Genomic DNA, 15,828 nt, shown 5'->3' with positions numbered 1-15,828 from the left:
GCACAGAGAGCACGGAACCTACGCCAGGGCATACACGTCATCAATTCAGCCTTTGCTTGAAATGGAGATATGAAAGTACGGGCACTCCCATGACACCTGTTTACTACACAGAATTGCCGATAAGCCATCATTAAAAGTGATTACATTCTGCAGGTTAAAATTCCGGCACACTCCCATTCAAATTAAAAAGTGCAGGTACTTAATAACTGACCATTTAAAGGGCGGATTTCCCTATTAAGGGGCAGAGCCTCCCTAGTTTAATGAGTCAAAGCCCATTTTACCCTAATTTTATTTTTAGAAAACCAAATGCCTGTCTGCCAGTGCCAAATCGCTAAACCACCCCCTTTTGTACCGCTTTAATCGCTAAAGGTCTGCATTAAATCATTTATTTCAATATAAGGCGGGTCTCATTATAACGTTGCTGGCTTGGGAGCCGTGTGATTACAGTGCTCTGCGTGCGCATGTGCCGCGGCATGAAGACATATGAAACGCCTTCGGCTTCTAGGTCGTTTCCCTAATTAGAGGTCAGTTCAAAGGGGGCTCGCCCTCTGTTGGTTGTGCCGCATGGCTAGGTGTGTGAGCCCGGAGGCCTCCCTCCGAGAGAGGCTGGAAGCACGACGAGCGACAGGCCAGAAGCAGGCAGAGCTGAGCCACACTGTACTGACTGTACAGTATTGTCAGAAGCTCGGCTGGGAGAGCCCCGCCCCTGCACACCCATAGGATGCGCGGGAGGAAGCTTGCAGGACGCTCTCGCGAATGGGCTCAGGGGCAGTCTGTGAGGAGCAGGTGCCGCGTGGCCAATAGCGAGGCGGGCCGCCTGGGTCTGGCAGGCAGCCCGGGCGTGCACTATATAAAGCGCAGCTGTCAGCGGCAGCGCTGCTCAATACTTATACGCGACTGTAAGAGAGCGGAGAGATAGCGAAGCAAGTGTGTGAAGGAACAGCTACATCTGTCAGATGCGAGCAAAAGAAGCCTGCCCGAGGAAGGACGTCCACTGACAGAGGCCCGAGAACAGACAGCTGCTGTCATTGTCTGTAGTGGAGACCTCTGCCTCCCGTGGATGGATAGCTGCTGTCACACGATACAGGAGTGATTTGTGTCAGAGGAGAGGTTCCAGGACCCGGCTAAATCCCCTCGAACCAAGCTTCGGTCGGAAGCCAAGGAAGGAGAACTCGAGTCTGAAGTGTGGACGCAGGCAGGGTGTACCCGACGCCCCCGGGAGCCATGAAAGCCTTCAGCCCGGTGCGCACCGTGCGGCGGAACAGCCTGTCGGAGCACAGCCTGGGGGTCCTGGCCCGCGCCAAGCCGCCCTCGCCGCTGGAGGACCCCCTCAGCTTACTCTACAACATGAATGACTGCTACTCCAAGCTGCGGGAGCTGGTCCCCAGCATCCCGCAGAACCGGAAGGTCAGCAAGATGGAGATCCTCCAGCATGTCATCGACTACATCCTGGACCTGCAGCTGGCGCTCGACGCGCACCCGGGCATGGCGGCAGGTGGCAGCGGGCACGCTCAGCAGAGGTCGCCCTCCGCCTCCAGGAGTCCGCTCAGCGCCCTCAACACGGACATCAGCATCCTCTCTCTGCAGGTAAGAGGCTGTGTGGGCATGGTGTGACAGGGTGACATGAAGGGACGTGAGTGGATGGACTCGTTGTAATTTGTAGGGAGAGGATTATCCACCTCCCGACCATACATGCCATATATAGAGGACATTGCCCATTAGATGCATCGAACCACTGTAGTGCTGGAGCAAAGGAGTGTGAGGTCCCTAATTGCTTAGATGCTGGGCATGTGAGGTGATTTATGGTTTTTGCCAGAACTATACTGACCCCCCTCATTGGAAGTATTGTGACCGTTCTGGACCTCCCCCACAAGTTTCGATTGAAAGAAATGTGCTAATCCTGAATACGCAAACTTGTACTTTCTGGTGATGCTATAGGGCCACAGAAACTCCATTATGGTTGGCAGAGATTTTGAGACAATCGCTCTACAAACTATACTGCAACTCGCGATAGTGCGCCTCTTGCATGACCTTTTATAGTATCTGTAGCATGTAGAGCCAAGTTGCAGTATCTGCTGCGTCCCGTGGTGCGGGTCCTGGACCACCCATCTCTTGGTATTCAGACTCTACACTAAAGTAAATTCTTGAGCGGGTGCTCGTCCCAGCAGCGATTTACTCCGCTTTCTGAGGTTGAGGTATATAAAGTGTTGTATCGTGACCGTAGAGAGGATGTTCGATACGAGTTATCTAAAACTTTATTTTACAGCTGTGCATATTTTCATAACATCGCTGTTTTTGGATCAAAGTTTAATGTTGCCTCCCGAAACTTTTTTTTTTCCTCCAGGCTTCTGATTTCCCCTCGGAGTTATTGACGACGAATGACAGCAAGCCACTATATCCCTGAACTCACGGTGAGTAGCGCAGGCTTGGAAAGTGTGGGCGGTGTGTAGTTTGGTGGGGAAGGGTTCATACGCTGTAACCGGTAACTGAATGCCCGGAAAGGTGCCGAGCCCCTCAGGACAAAGTTGAAAGTTCCATTAGAATAGAACTGCACGTATTTCTTTTAACGTTAGCCCAGTGGGTTAAGCGCCTGCTTGCAGAGACCTGCGTGTAACCTACTGAACACTGGTTCGGTTCATGCCGATAGACTTACCCTGTGATCAGTACGTGATCGATTCATCGCGTAATGATCATTGATATAAAGAAACTTCATAGATCGTAACGATACCAAGCCAGGGTGTCGTAGACTATAATATTCAAGTGTCCTAGTTACATTAGGGGAACCTGGCTTTCTGTGGAATTTACCTTGACTAGTCTGTCACCAAGGGCATCTACAATCCGTTGATGTGAACTACAAGTACCAACATGGAATATGTTATAGAATAAAGTCACAGGGTACTACGCAGTATATGTTAGCCTGGATAAAGTAATCCTAGGAGCCATGGTTAATCAGTATGTGTAATGTTTGTTCTGCCACATGTCCCGTTATGGGTTGTTTTAGACTGTGACATGCACTGCAGGACACTAGTGAATGCACCCTGACAGTCAGTGATTGTCCGCACCGCAGTGGTGTCAAAGATTGGCTTTCTGGGACAGACAGACCCCTAAGCTTTACCTCTGGGTGCCCAGCTCTACCACATCTTCCCATGCGCAGGGGTGAAGCGAACAAGTGGCTCTATTTAATCAAATAATTCATGCAAGCAGCAGTCTGGCGCCTGCAATCACTGGCGCTTAAGCAGATCGCGCTGGGAGGGGCCCTACTGAGGGGATTTAATGTTTGGTTTACGCTGTGGAAAGCTCCCCCTTGTGTGTGTGTGTGTCTGCATCTGGCTGCCACGGTGCTGCCCGATGTTGAGTGTTTGGCTGAAGTGTTCAAACTGCGGCTTCCTCCCTGGCGCCAGTCTGTCCCGATCTGTGCCCTGTTTGCATTCTCCTAAACACGCCTCTTTTCAATCTCTTGCAGGTGTTCAGCCTCACAGATTTTTTTTCCTTTTGCACAAGATTACGGCATCACGATCGCGGAGATTTTTTTGTGTGTCAATCACCATTATGGGATCAACGTTGGAATCACTAGACTTTTGTTAATAATAAAGCTATGATACCGTGGAGGATAAACACCTCCTTTCCCCTGCTAAGTTATTCACCGACCTCTGGACTGATCAGTTTATTTATGAAGAGACTCTACTTCTCCAGTGGGGAAGGCTAACTTTTTTATATACTATTCCCAGCATGGGGAGCGGATACCAGAAAGACTGTTTTGCCTGATTTCTTCCCACCCCCCTCACACCGCAGACTTTGCCTGTTTTTGGACAACTAAAAAACAAAAGGGTGGAGCGTGAACCAAGAGAAGGGTCTGAGAGTTCAGTTTTCGAGCTGTTTTACTGTGGGTCAGAAATGTAGATTTTTGACATGCACTATGCTGACTTTATGTGTACATAGACGTGTAAACGAAGACGTCCATGGCAACTCTTTTGATTGTTTCCTTGTATAGCGGCAGAGGTCGATTTCTGCATCAAAATGCGCAAAGATTTACTTTAATCATGCTGAACTTTTTATAAAAGTTCGGTTGTAAAACTTAACATTTTATACGTAAATAAATAAAGGTGTTTATTGAAATTACTGTTTCTTTTTTCTGGGAGGCGATAACTCATTTTAAATTGTGTCGCAATATGACCCTATGCTTGGAAAGGACTCTTGTCTTGCAGATTTGCTCTCGCGTCACCAAATAAGCAGTGGAGTCAAACACTTTTGCAGATTCTTTCTGGGAAGTTCCCAGATTGCGTTTACAGGGGAAGTTCCAGTGTACGTATTTGTAAATCGTGTGGCGGGACATACGGCAGCACATTATAGTTAAGCATCTAACCGCTAAGTGTTTTTTTGGGGTACTAATAAGCCTTGCAGAAACTGCCATGCTAGCTTGTTTCAACTGCTTACAGCTACCATTCCCAAAGTGTTGAAACCAAAATAGCCCTTCCACAATTACTGCACACCTTGGGGAGCAGAAACGCCATCGATCTCTGTACATAAGTTTAGATGCGGCATTACGTGTTCTTGGATTGATTTTCATCTCCGAGACCCCCTTAAATAAATAAATTGATGTGTTTCTTTGATTGGGGAGGGATGGGGCTCTTAGAAAAAAGGTTTACACGGCTGCTGCTAAATAAAATACTCGGTCCAAGAAGTACTACTGTTGGTGAATCATTAACAGACTGAGCCCCAAGTGGTAAAATTTAGCCTTGGGAAGAGTAGGTCTCGTCTCCCACACAACCGGTGACCCTGCTGCAAGGGGTGAGACTCGTCTGAGTTAAACCTGTATCCAGTATAACGGGCTACGCTGTGTATGGTCTGTGACTGTTCTGGTTGAGGCTCTTATTCTGAAGGAGAGGCCCGAGCGCCTACCCGCGTCAGGCGGCCGCCGGGACTCTTACTGTGAAGGGCGCCTCACCTGCGCAGTCACACTCTAACCTGAAGGTGAACAGGTGTCCGAGCGGCGCCGCTCAGTCTGGAGCCGCTGCCCTCCCGCGCCCTTGACACAAAGCCCGCTCTCACGCGCGCACATCAAGGCCTGCCGCGAGGAGCCCGCCCAGCAGCCATCTCCTAATCCTCGCTGTGACCTGACAACCCAGCTGCTGCGGGAGAAACTTTCCCAGAGATGGTTATCTCCCCCCAGCTCTGGCTGGGGAAAGGCCCCGAGGGGAGGGAGGGCGAGCACAGCGCCAAGAAGTTCTCACTGCCGCACGTGCATACTTTTTGCTTGGCGTGTATAGTTCATCCACACGTGCGGGGGCCACAGACTTTTTTTGCTTAGTGTGTATAGTTCATCCAGTTCCTTTTCCATGACCAACTACTCGTATCGGAATGTGAAGTGAAACCAGGCCTGCATGTTTTACTTTCATCGCCTCGCTAGGGGCAGTTAGTGCTATATAACTAATAACCCTCCCATCTAGGATAGGGCGACTTGACCTGGCTATTGCATCGTCTGCATTACTTGCGGAATTGTTTCAAGCGTTAAGTCTGTTTCAAAACGCTTTCACCAAAAAACGAAGTCCAATAATTAATTGGTTCTTCAATGCACGTAAAGTTGAAATGGGGGGGGGGGGGGTGGCATCAAGGTTGTAAGAGTACACACAAGTGGGTTTCTTTAAGTTGTAATACAGCAGTAAATATGAAGTTTGTGGCAACTTTGCAGCCTCGAGGCTGGGCCCTAATTGGAGACTCCCCTGTGAAAACTATCTTCTGGTTCAATCTACATCAACTTATTTATCTATTCTTATCTCGCAAGCCATTGAACATTTAGGAGCACACCAGCATTTGTTCTTAAGGACATCACTGCCTATACCCGGTTTTCCCATATCATATGGCACCACCAGCCAGTATTGGCTACTTACCTAACCTCATGTTTTAACTTTCTGACTGGCCAAAAGTCAGAGCAGGAAAGGCCAAAGTTCAAGTCGGAGAAGGCAAATGTTATATATAAATAAAAGGGCCAGGAATGGCTCAGGGGGGCACTGTTAACGTGTGGCAATTCGGCTTTTAATGTGCAGTTTTCTGCGCAAAGAAAGGTAGGTGCGGTTGGCAAACACCGAGACGTGCATGGTTGGTTACTAGCACCGCGTTATGAGCGTCTCTTTCCTCTAGCCGGTCTCTTTCCTCTAGCCTTGCATTTTAGCCATCATTTTGGATTTCAAGACCTTCGTTTTAACCTTGTCCCAATTTGTGTACTGTAAGCCTACCTGCCCCAAATTTCAGCATGTAGAGTGCTGTTGTCTAATAAACAGGATTGGGTGAAGTGACCCTCAATCCACCGAATCGGTTGCTATCTGTGCACTTGTCCTTCGCCTGCCACCATTTGTTGTAGTTCAGCCATTGCACACCACTGACTAGCCCTATACATCCACACCATGTTTTGGTTTTCAGAGCACACGGATGAACACCGCAACTTTGTTACAAGAGTTAGTGCATTGTCCTGTACTACACCCTATTCATCTTTTGACATTAGGGGCCTCGTTTACAATATAGGGGCAGATTTATGAAGGCTTTGCGCCGCCGGTGCGTCATTTTTAACATGGGGGAAAAAGTGACGCACCGGCGGCGCAAGGCCTTCATAAATCTGCCCCATAGTGTGTAAGGCAGCGCAGCAAGCCTTCCTGCTGCACTGCCCTATGGCAAAATAAAATGGCAGGAATGCGCCACATCTTTGAGATACGGCACATTCCTGTCCTCTTTCCCTGCGCTGGTGCTCAATTGGCTGCTATGCGCCAACGCAGGCACCCTTGCACCAGGGTGCAAGGGTATCTGCATTGTGGTAATGAGAGTTTTGTAATGATAGTTTTAGTGCAGGAAGACACCTTCCTGCACAAAAACAATCAATGGATAAGGTTTCCTCCTATGTGTACTGCTGAATACAGCGCACATAGAAAGAGGATTAAACAAGGAGAAATGGTTATTTCCATGTTGAATGTAGGCTTTTGACACATTCCCAGATGTACCGAACGTTGTAAATCTGGGAATGTGTCAAATGCCATGGGTGTTACATGGGAACACCCACTGTTACGCCCATAGCACGCCTCCTCATCGCAGTGTGAGGCAACGCAGCAACTTGCACTGTGTTGCCTCACCATATCTACAAGGCCATGAAAAGCCACACACAGTGGTTTTGTGAGACCTAGTGGATATGCCACTGCAATATGTGCCGTCAGGGCAACATTTAAAGTGACGTTCTGCAGCGGTCTTGTAAATGAGGCCCTAGAGATGAAGACCAGTGCAGATGACCTTGCTCAAAGGACTATGGGCCAGATTTACCAGTTTCTCACGCAGTGCAGCAGCCACAAATGCTGTGCTGCGTGAGAGGGAGAATGGCACTCTTCTCCCCTCTTCCTAACACTGGCGTACAAATGTGCGGCCGTGCGCCACGGACACACCTTTGCACCATAGTGCAATGGTGTTTCCGTGAGTCTAGCATAGGTTTTGTACTTGAAGGATACCCTGTCAGTACAAAATACTATGCTTAGACTAACAATTAACACTTTTCCCACTTAATATGTGTGCTGCACATTGCAGCGCAAATGCAAAGTCTGAAAATAGAGGTGAGGAAAAATCATTTCTCCTTCTTAACGCCTATCAGAAATGGGTGCTAATTTTTTATGCTAAACCATGTCTATCTGTAAGTAAATATGGTTTAGCTTCAGAAACTTTGGGTGGTTTGCCCATGTACCACCAATGTTACGACCCCATGGTGCTAAGTAATTGTCATTTCCCCTGCTAATAACCTTTTCTCACATGCAGGTCTATATAAAGGTCTTAGAGCTATAAAGAACTATGATTGCTGGATATCATCACTAAGTATTATTACTGAACGCAGTGATAGTGGTTTTATTAACTCTGGAAGGATGTGAACCTACTGAGCCAGGATTCAAACCTGTGCGGCAGCATAGAGACCGAGGCCACGGGTGATGCTCAGAACACCATTTGATTTTATAAAGTAAATAGTGCCAGCAGCCATGTTTGGGAATCTCCAGTCACAAGAACACCCACAGGACTGCCATGTGTGGGGAATAGTAAATAACAAAATAAAAAACGAATTCCCTCAGTTGTCAACAACTGTATCCGATTTATTAATTTCAGGAACCGAGTCCATACCAGGATTCTCAGTTAGGGAGACATACTACAGTGGAGTGAGACTTCACCTGTGAGGAGCCAACGAAACTGAAAAACACACAACGTCAGCACAGAAGTCAACGCGTGCTAAAAAGGATAAACCATGCACAACAGTGACAACACGCCTCCTCAATCCTTAGCACCCCTGATGATTCCACAATAGTTCAAACTTCACTCCTCAATTTTAGGGAGGAGCTGCAAACACCTGTGTTCTTTGAGGGTTTCTGTCCCAACAGATAAGGAACCCCTCAACTTCACTACCACCCAGAGTTGGCCTTTTAACCTGACGCACCCAGACATCTATCTGATGCGGCTTTTCTGCTCAGTCTGTATGCCCTACTGCCATGGTGATTTATTTCCGACTGAAAGAACACGCAGTGTACAAGATAAATCATTTGATTTGTTTGTGTGGGTATATAATCGTGTGCGAACTGGATAACGTGCGCACAGGGAGGGCGAGTGCGTGCTTGAACAGATCTGGAAAAGATGCCGTATTCAGTCATGGCAAAAATAGCAAAACACCCCCCCCCCCCTCATTGAAGGGACTGCGACTACAGTGAGGCCAACAGAGAATGCTTGGGTTTTGGCAGCCAATCCTCCTGAAAGCAGCCCCCTAGCACAATCCACCGGGAATATGCCCGAGTGGCAGGATCACCAGTCCCCCATTAGGTGTCACTGGGCGGACTTGTCATTTTTACTTTAGTTGGCAGCAACATTGTAGGTCCAGCCCTGCGGCCTCTAGCTTCCACCGTCTCTCAATTTTGGACACAATCAAGTCACCCATTAGCCTGCTACAAAGTACAGTACACAGTTGCTTCCTGCCTTTGGTTATATGTGGTTCAATGCGCAGGCCCCTACTTGCATGCATAACATGTTTTAGTCTTTCCAACTGGCTCTATTTCTGCCCCAAACAAACCAAGCTCTCCTCCACTGCTCCCAATTTGTCCCCCAATGTGCCCCGTGTTAGCCCTCCAGACTGTCACTCACAGGGGAAAACTCACAGCCTATGTTTACTGTTGTCATGGGAAGCAATGTCACTGCACAGCCAACCGCACAGCCTGACTTGTGTGACATTGAGATCGCGCAGAAGGGCACTGAAAGGCAGCAGTAAACAAAGCATTACATAACGTTTTTTTATTAGGAGCTGGTGCAGGGAAAATTCTCGAAACTTAGTGAGTGGAAGTTCGAAACATACACAAGTATCGATCGCTCAATTAAAGTTTCCAGATTCTGATAGAATACTGCCTTGAAGACATTGGAGGGACACAAGTACAGACCTGGGACTCCTTCCCACCACTTTCACCCTGTTCCATCGTAGAAAATATAAATATTTGAGGAGCACAGTGTTCATAGTTTTACTACTAATGACAAAACAAAGGCGTTTTATATTCGCCTCCTGTAACAAGTCATACTCGGGGTTACCTGCTGTGTGAGGGTGACCTGAGAGTTCAGTTCTCGTGGATGTTTTCGGGTCAGAGGCCGCCCTATGGGCATGTACTCTGCATCAGAAAAGATTAGTGGTTAAGGCATGGTTCCCAGTACATCTGGTTTCATGTCATAAGTTGAGAGGCAGCTTGCATTGTTTTTCATAAAACTTCTAGTTGACTGTCTAAGCAGTCTGATTTTAAGCATCTGACCCCTAGGTGTTTATAGTAGAGGTGGGTGAGGCAACACATTTACCAGGAGAGTCGAGCCAAGGAGCTGACTTGGAACTTACAGCCCTTGCACGACCCGAGCACTGAAAATGTTTGCTATGTGAATCACGCAAAATTTGATAAAGTCACTTCAAAGTTCAAACAATGTATTTATTTCTTTAACTTGTGAAGCTTCGGCATTAATACATCACATTATAGCACTCCACTGAGAAGTACTTATTAAAAATCATGGTTTCAACATAAAACATTAGTGTATTAAGAGGCAACACAATTGTCATAAAAACCCATGTACGTGGCCCAGATTATTATAGAGCAACATTATAGTGTATTAAATCAAACACAATACTTTTTTGTACAACCAATATTCTGAACTCACATTTAAAAGTGCTTTTATTAGCAATAATGAAAAAAGTTTTTGTGAAATAAAATATTTGCCTCAGATTACACAATTTAAATGGGAAGCCGCAATTTATCCAAGTGTTCTGCTTTCACTCTGTACAAAAAGGCCAGGAAATGGGTATCTGTGTCTTTCCTTATGTTAAGGCTATGATTTCACCACTTTGTGCATTTTTCTTCAGTTTTTAATAGCGTGAACCAAAGTGAAGTGTACATGAGCACCAGTTACATTACGCAAGATCACTTGCATTGTTTATAGGCATGGGAAGATTAAGTGATTTGCCCAGAAACACAGCATAATTGAGCCGAAGCCCAGACTCGAACTGGGGGGCAGATACATCAAGATTCCGATTTTGCGAATTCTAAATAGCGATTTTTTGCGAATCGCTATTTAGAATTCGCAAAATGGAATGTATGTACAAAATTGCTATTTTTTAGCGATTCCTTAATATTCTTTATTTGCGAATTCGCATTTTGCGAATTCGCAAATAAAGAATAATTTCCAATGCATTCCTATGGGCCAGGAGTCCCATAGGAATGATAGTGCAATAATTCTCAAATTGCGAATTCGCAATTTGCTAATCGCAATTTGAGAATTATTTCAAGGGTGCAGGGGTTTTTCAAAGACACCCTGCTGCACCCCTGAAATTTACATTTGTGTGCATGTGGCACACATACATGCCCTATGGGCATGCATGTGTGTCACATGCCACCCTCACAAATGCCAAATAGGGCATTTTTAAAAGAAATCGCAAATTACCACCAACTACAAGTTGGTGGTAATTTGCGATTTCTTAACACAAATTCGCAATTTCAAAAAGATACATACATATCATTTAAGGAATCGCAAAAATTGTGATTCCTTAAATGCTATGGCAAAATAAGGAATCGCAATTTTTTGCGATTCCTTAAATTGCGATTTTTTGATACATAGCAAATCATGCTAAAAGGCCGTTTGCGAGTCGCAAAGGCCTTGATACATCTGGCCCTGGGTTCCCTAATTCCAAAGTCAGTGACTCTGACAGTAATGCCATATCCTGATTGGAGGGATGGTGGCACAAAAGCCAAATGAAAGCTGGTCTTGTTAGGGGCTCGAGGTCCAACAGGACCTCAAGCTTAGCCAGGCTTCTGGATCGAGCCAAGCTCGAACTTTCAGGGGATCACCCACCTCTAGTTTATAGCTGTTTTCTACAGGGGCTATTGATAAAAAAAATGCCAGTTTTCTTTGGAAAGCGGTACAAAAGGGGGTGGTGATGGACGGAGCATCTGAATCAATCAAACACTCACACCTAGTCAAAAGCTCTGGGTTTAATCCATCACCGTTCTTTAGCCCACTTTGCCACCCCAGTTCAGACATGGCTGTATGCAAATCAGTCTGACCCTGTGCCTCATGGGAACAGTGCAGCCCGAACTGCCAAGCCATGTCTTCCCTGGACCGGAAACAAGCTTCCCGGCTCTCCCAAATCAACGTTTTTCCCGCTAAAACAAATAGCCAACTGCTACTATTTTACTAATGAGTATCCTAGCTCTCCTCCGTGCCTTTCACCCTTTCACTCTTCGTGCGCCTCATATTACCAACCACCCTCAGCATTACGTAACTCCCACCTTTCTCACACTTTTCACCCCGTCTGTTTCCCCTCCCAATCAATCCTGCCTCTTTTCTTTACTATGCTGTCTTGTCCTTCGCTCAGTAATGAGTCTTTCACACCACTAAGCTCTTCCCACTTCCTTCGTAGTTAAAACATTTCATACCTTTCAAAAATGTTCTCGTCTGTTTTCTCTGCTCTCTTGTCGAACCGATCTCAGCCTAGCGATTTACACCCTTTAGACAAAACTCCTTATACCACAGTTCGTATCCGCCCCTTGTGTACACCTGTTTCCAATCAATCTCCTGACATCATTTCCCCACCGCCTCCAAAGCCCACAATGCACTCCGCAGTGAAACTGTTAATCCAATGTCAGACACTATGTTTCCTTACGTAACCCCACGCACAATTTAATCCTCCTCATCTCCATAAGTACCCATCTCATAATGCCCCGCCCTCCCTTAGGTGTTAATTCTAACGTTGATGATTTACTATGCATATGCCGTGACGTTCCAGTAATCATGTCTGGATCTAAATTTCTCTGTACCCCCATGGTATTCCAACATATGTCATCCTCCAAATGTATTGCCAGCAGTACAACTCTCATGTAAAATATTATAAATATATGTTAAACAATTGTCTCTCTTGTGACTATTCAAATGTTCCTCCAATTTTTTCAAAGTGTTGTTTGGGTGCTCCTTGTGCGACGGGCTGAAAATTTTCAAATGCACTGTAAGGATTCACAAGGTGCACACCTTTTTCTCTTTCACTTGTATTTGATTTATTCCACTGTTTTTTTCTTTTGGTCGCGTGCTTCCCCAGGAAACGCAGACAGCCCAAAACCTCTATGTTAAATTATACCACACTGGAAAGGGAGTGGATTCCACCCCGTGTTGGGTGCACAGCTTAAATGTCCATTGCATCACAAAAAATGCCATCATATTTTTTCTTTCTTTTATCCAAATCCGTTTTATTTGTCATTGTGAATCAAAGTTTCATCATTCCTTAATCGTTTTTTCTTTTGCGAAAATCACAAGAGAGGACGCTTACATCTTTACTCTATTCTTAATGAAGCAGACATGCTCATAAGCCGTATTCTGCACCACGACAGTGTATGTAAGTTTTGTACACATCCATAAAAGTTTGCTTTACCCAATGCATTTCGGGCCCTCAGTCCGGCCCTACGTCAGGGGTTTATCTAAAATGCAAAATACAATGTGTAAGACTATGTTCTCGCCCATTATCACTCAATCTCGGGTACACACAACAACCCTCCCGGCTCTCCCAAATCAAGGTTTTTCCCGCTAAAACAAATAGCCAACTGCTACTATTTTACTAATGAGTATCCTAGCTCTCCTCCGTGCCTTTCACCCTTTCACTCTTCGTGCGCCTCATATTACCAACCACCCTCAGCATTACGTAACTCCCACCTTTCTCACACTTTTCACCCCGTCTGTATCCCCTCCCAATCAATCCTGCCTCTTTTCTTTACTATGCTGTCTTGACCTTCGCTCAGTAATGAGTCTTTCACACCACTAAGCTCTTCCCACTTCCTTCGTAGTTAAAACATTTCATACCTTTCAAAATTGTTCTCGTCTGTTTTCTCTGCTCTCTGGTCGAACCGATCTCAGCCTAGCAATTTACACCCTTTAGACAGAACTTCTTATACCACAGTTCGTATCCGCCCCTTGTGTACACCTGTTTCCAATCAATCTCCTGACATCATTTCCCCTCCCCCATTTGACCACCGCCTCCAAAGCCCACAATGCACTCCGCAGTGAAACTGTTAATCCGATGTCAGACACTATGTTTCCTTACGTAACCCCACGCACAATTTAATCCTCCTCATCTCCATAAGTAGCCATCTCATAATGCCCCGCCCTCCCTTAGGTGTTAAATCTAACATTGATGATTTACTATGCATATGCCGTGATGTTCCAGTCATCATGTCTGGATCTAAATTTCTCTGTACCCCCATGGTATTCCAACATATGTCATCCTCCAAATGTATTGCCAGCAGTACAACTCTCATGTAAAATATTATAAATATGTGTTAAACAATTGTCTCTCTTGTGACGATTCAAATGTTCCTCCAATTTTTTCAAAGTGTTGTTTGGGTGCTCCTTGTGCGATGGGCTGAAAATTTTCAAATGCACTGTAAGGATTCACAAGGTGCACACCTTTTTCTCTTTCACTTGTATTTGATTTATTACACTGTTTTTTTCTTTTGGTCGCGTGCTTCCCCAGGAAAGTTCTGCCAAGTGACTAAGGATTCTCGCTCCTCAATGGGGGTGGAGTGGGTGACCTGATCCACCAGTGATTTGACCTTTTCATCAAAGAATATAGCAAATTCAGTTGCTTTCTTTGAAGCATCCTCAGGATTGATGGTTTGGGGAGAACAATTTGGGTTGGGTTTTTGATGAGGTCGAAAAGTTTTTTGGGTCTGTTTGTAGCTGAGTTGAGGAGGGATCTGAAATGAGATGCTTTTTCTTGGAAGATGTGCTTGTGATAATTGGATCTTGCTGATCGTAAAAGAGAGATTGGAGGTAGATGGAGATTGTCTCCAATGTTTCTCTAAGATTCTAAGGTTTTTCCTTTCGTCATGGAGAGCTTTATTGAACCAAGGTGCTGAGGGGGTGGGTCTTTTCCTTTTGCTTTTGAGTGGAGTGACTTTGTCGATTTCGACTGCAAGGATTGAGAGGCAATGGGGGGGTGAGATCGTTGACATTGGTGTTAGGTTCAAGACTAGGGAGTGTACGCATAGCAGAATCACGCAGAGTCTTAAGGTCAATGTTTTTAATGTTGCGGAACCAGGTAGAAGCCCTTTTAGGTTGGCCGAGAGTTATAATGTGCGAGGGGGAAGCAACAGTAAGTGTAACATTGTGAGGAAATAAATCATCTACTCATGATCAATGGACTTCTGAGTGTGCGTCTTTACTTTGGATATATATATATCTATCAGTTCAAAACGAGTTCCTGCTGGGATCCCTGACCTGTGGTGAGGTGGTGCGCTGAGCAGCTGGAACAAAACCGGGCACAATGAAGTTCAATGAAGTGCACACTCAGCCGTTACGGTTTTTAACAGCAAAACTGCCTTGCTGACACGCTGTCGAAACACGTAACGACTGGTTATTAAATCTACACTAAACAACATCTCCCGAGTGTGCGCTTCATTGAACTTCATTGTGTGAGATATATATATATAAATATATATATATATATATATATATTATTTGTAAACTAGATTGTGAGTGGGTATCACGAGTCTTGTATAAAACATGGGCTAACTTGATTAGAAATAATATATATACATATATATATATATATATATATATATATATATATATGTCTCTGAGAAATGCCAAGCTTATTAGGAAGATCATGTATAGAGTATGCATTGGCAACTTTAACTAAATGTTTGCCCACTGGGGCGGGACGATTTCGCAAAGAAACCGTGAATTTGAATTACGTGGCTTGTGGCCAAAATTAGTTAAGAAAAATACATAGATATATGTCTCTCAATAATGCCCACTGGGGCAGGATTAGTGATGCCAAACGATCTCAAGAAATGCCCACTGGGGTGAGATTAGTAATGCCAAAACATTAACTCACAAGACTGTTGAGAAAGGTATACCAAAATTCTGGTTAACTCAATGTTTATAAAAGAATACATCTTAATGTTCAAAGTTCATCTCTTTACCCCCTGTATGATGTATCTGTGTAAATAATTATCATGATTTTAAATTTACTATCAAGCTTTTATGTTTTCTATGTTTAATTACTGTCGAATCTTGATATCATGGTCTTTGCCTTTTGTTTTTTCGTGACTCCTTTGTGTAGGCGGCGTTAAATTTGAGATACAGAAAACTATTCACAACTACGTGCATAAAGAAATGTTGTGTTTGGACATTCAGTTAAATCCCACTTGGGAATATGTACCACAGTGTATTGTTATGAACTTTTAAGTCTAATCCACTTGGATCTTGTAGACACGTTTAGACCCACTTGGGTTGTATATATTTTGATTATTTACC

General features: G+C 45.0%; 1 protein-coding gene across 1 annotated transcript; it reads left to right on the top strand.

Annotated features, from left to right (window-relative positions):
- Nucleotides 1-423: 423 nt before the first annotated feature.
- ID2 (inhibitor of DNA binding 2) lies at nt 424-4,116 on the top strand. Its single transcript, XM_086926372.1, has 3 exons — nt 424-1,587; nt 2,345-2,411; nt 3,464-4,116. The coding sequence occupies exons 1-2, from the start codon at nt 1,225-1,227 to the stop codon at nt 2,402-2,404; spliced, it is 423 nt and encodes a 140-aa protein (XP_086782498.1). The 5' UTR covers nt 424-1,224; the 3' UTR covers nt 2,405-2,411; nt 3,464-4,116.
- The last annotated feature ends 11,712 nt before the right edge of the window (nt 4,117-15,828 follow it).

The sequence above is a fragment of the Lissotriton vulgaris genome, chromosome 6 (genome assembly GCF_964263255.1).
Source record: "Lissotriton vulgaris chromosome 6, aLisVul1.2, whole genome shotgun sequence".
In the NCBI taxonomy this organism is placed as follows: domain Eukaryota; kingdom Metazoa; phylum Chordata; class Amphibia; order Caudata; family Salamandridae; genus Lissotriton; species Lissotriton vulgaris.
Note: the sequence above shows the minus strand (reverse complement) of the source record. Positions and strands in the feature narration are given on the sequence as shown.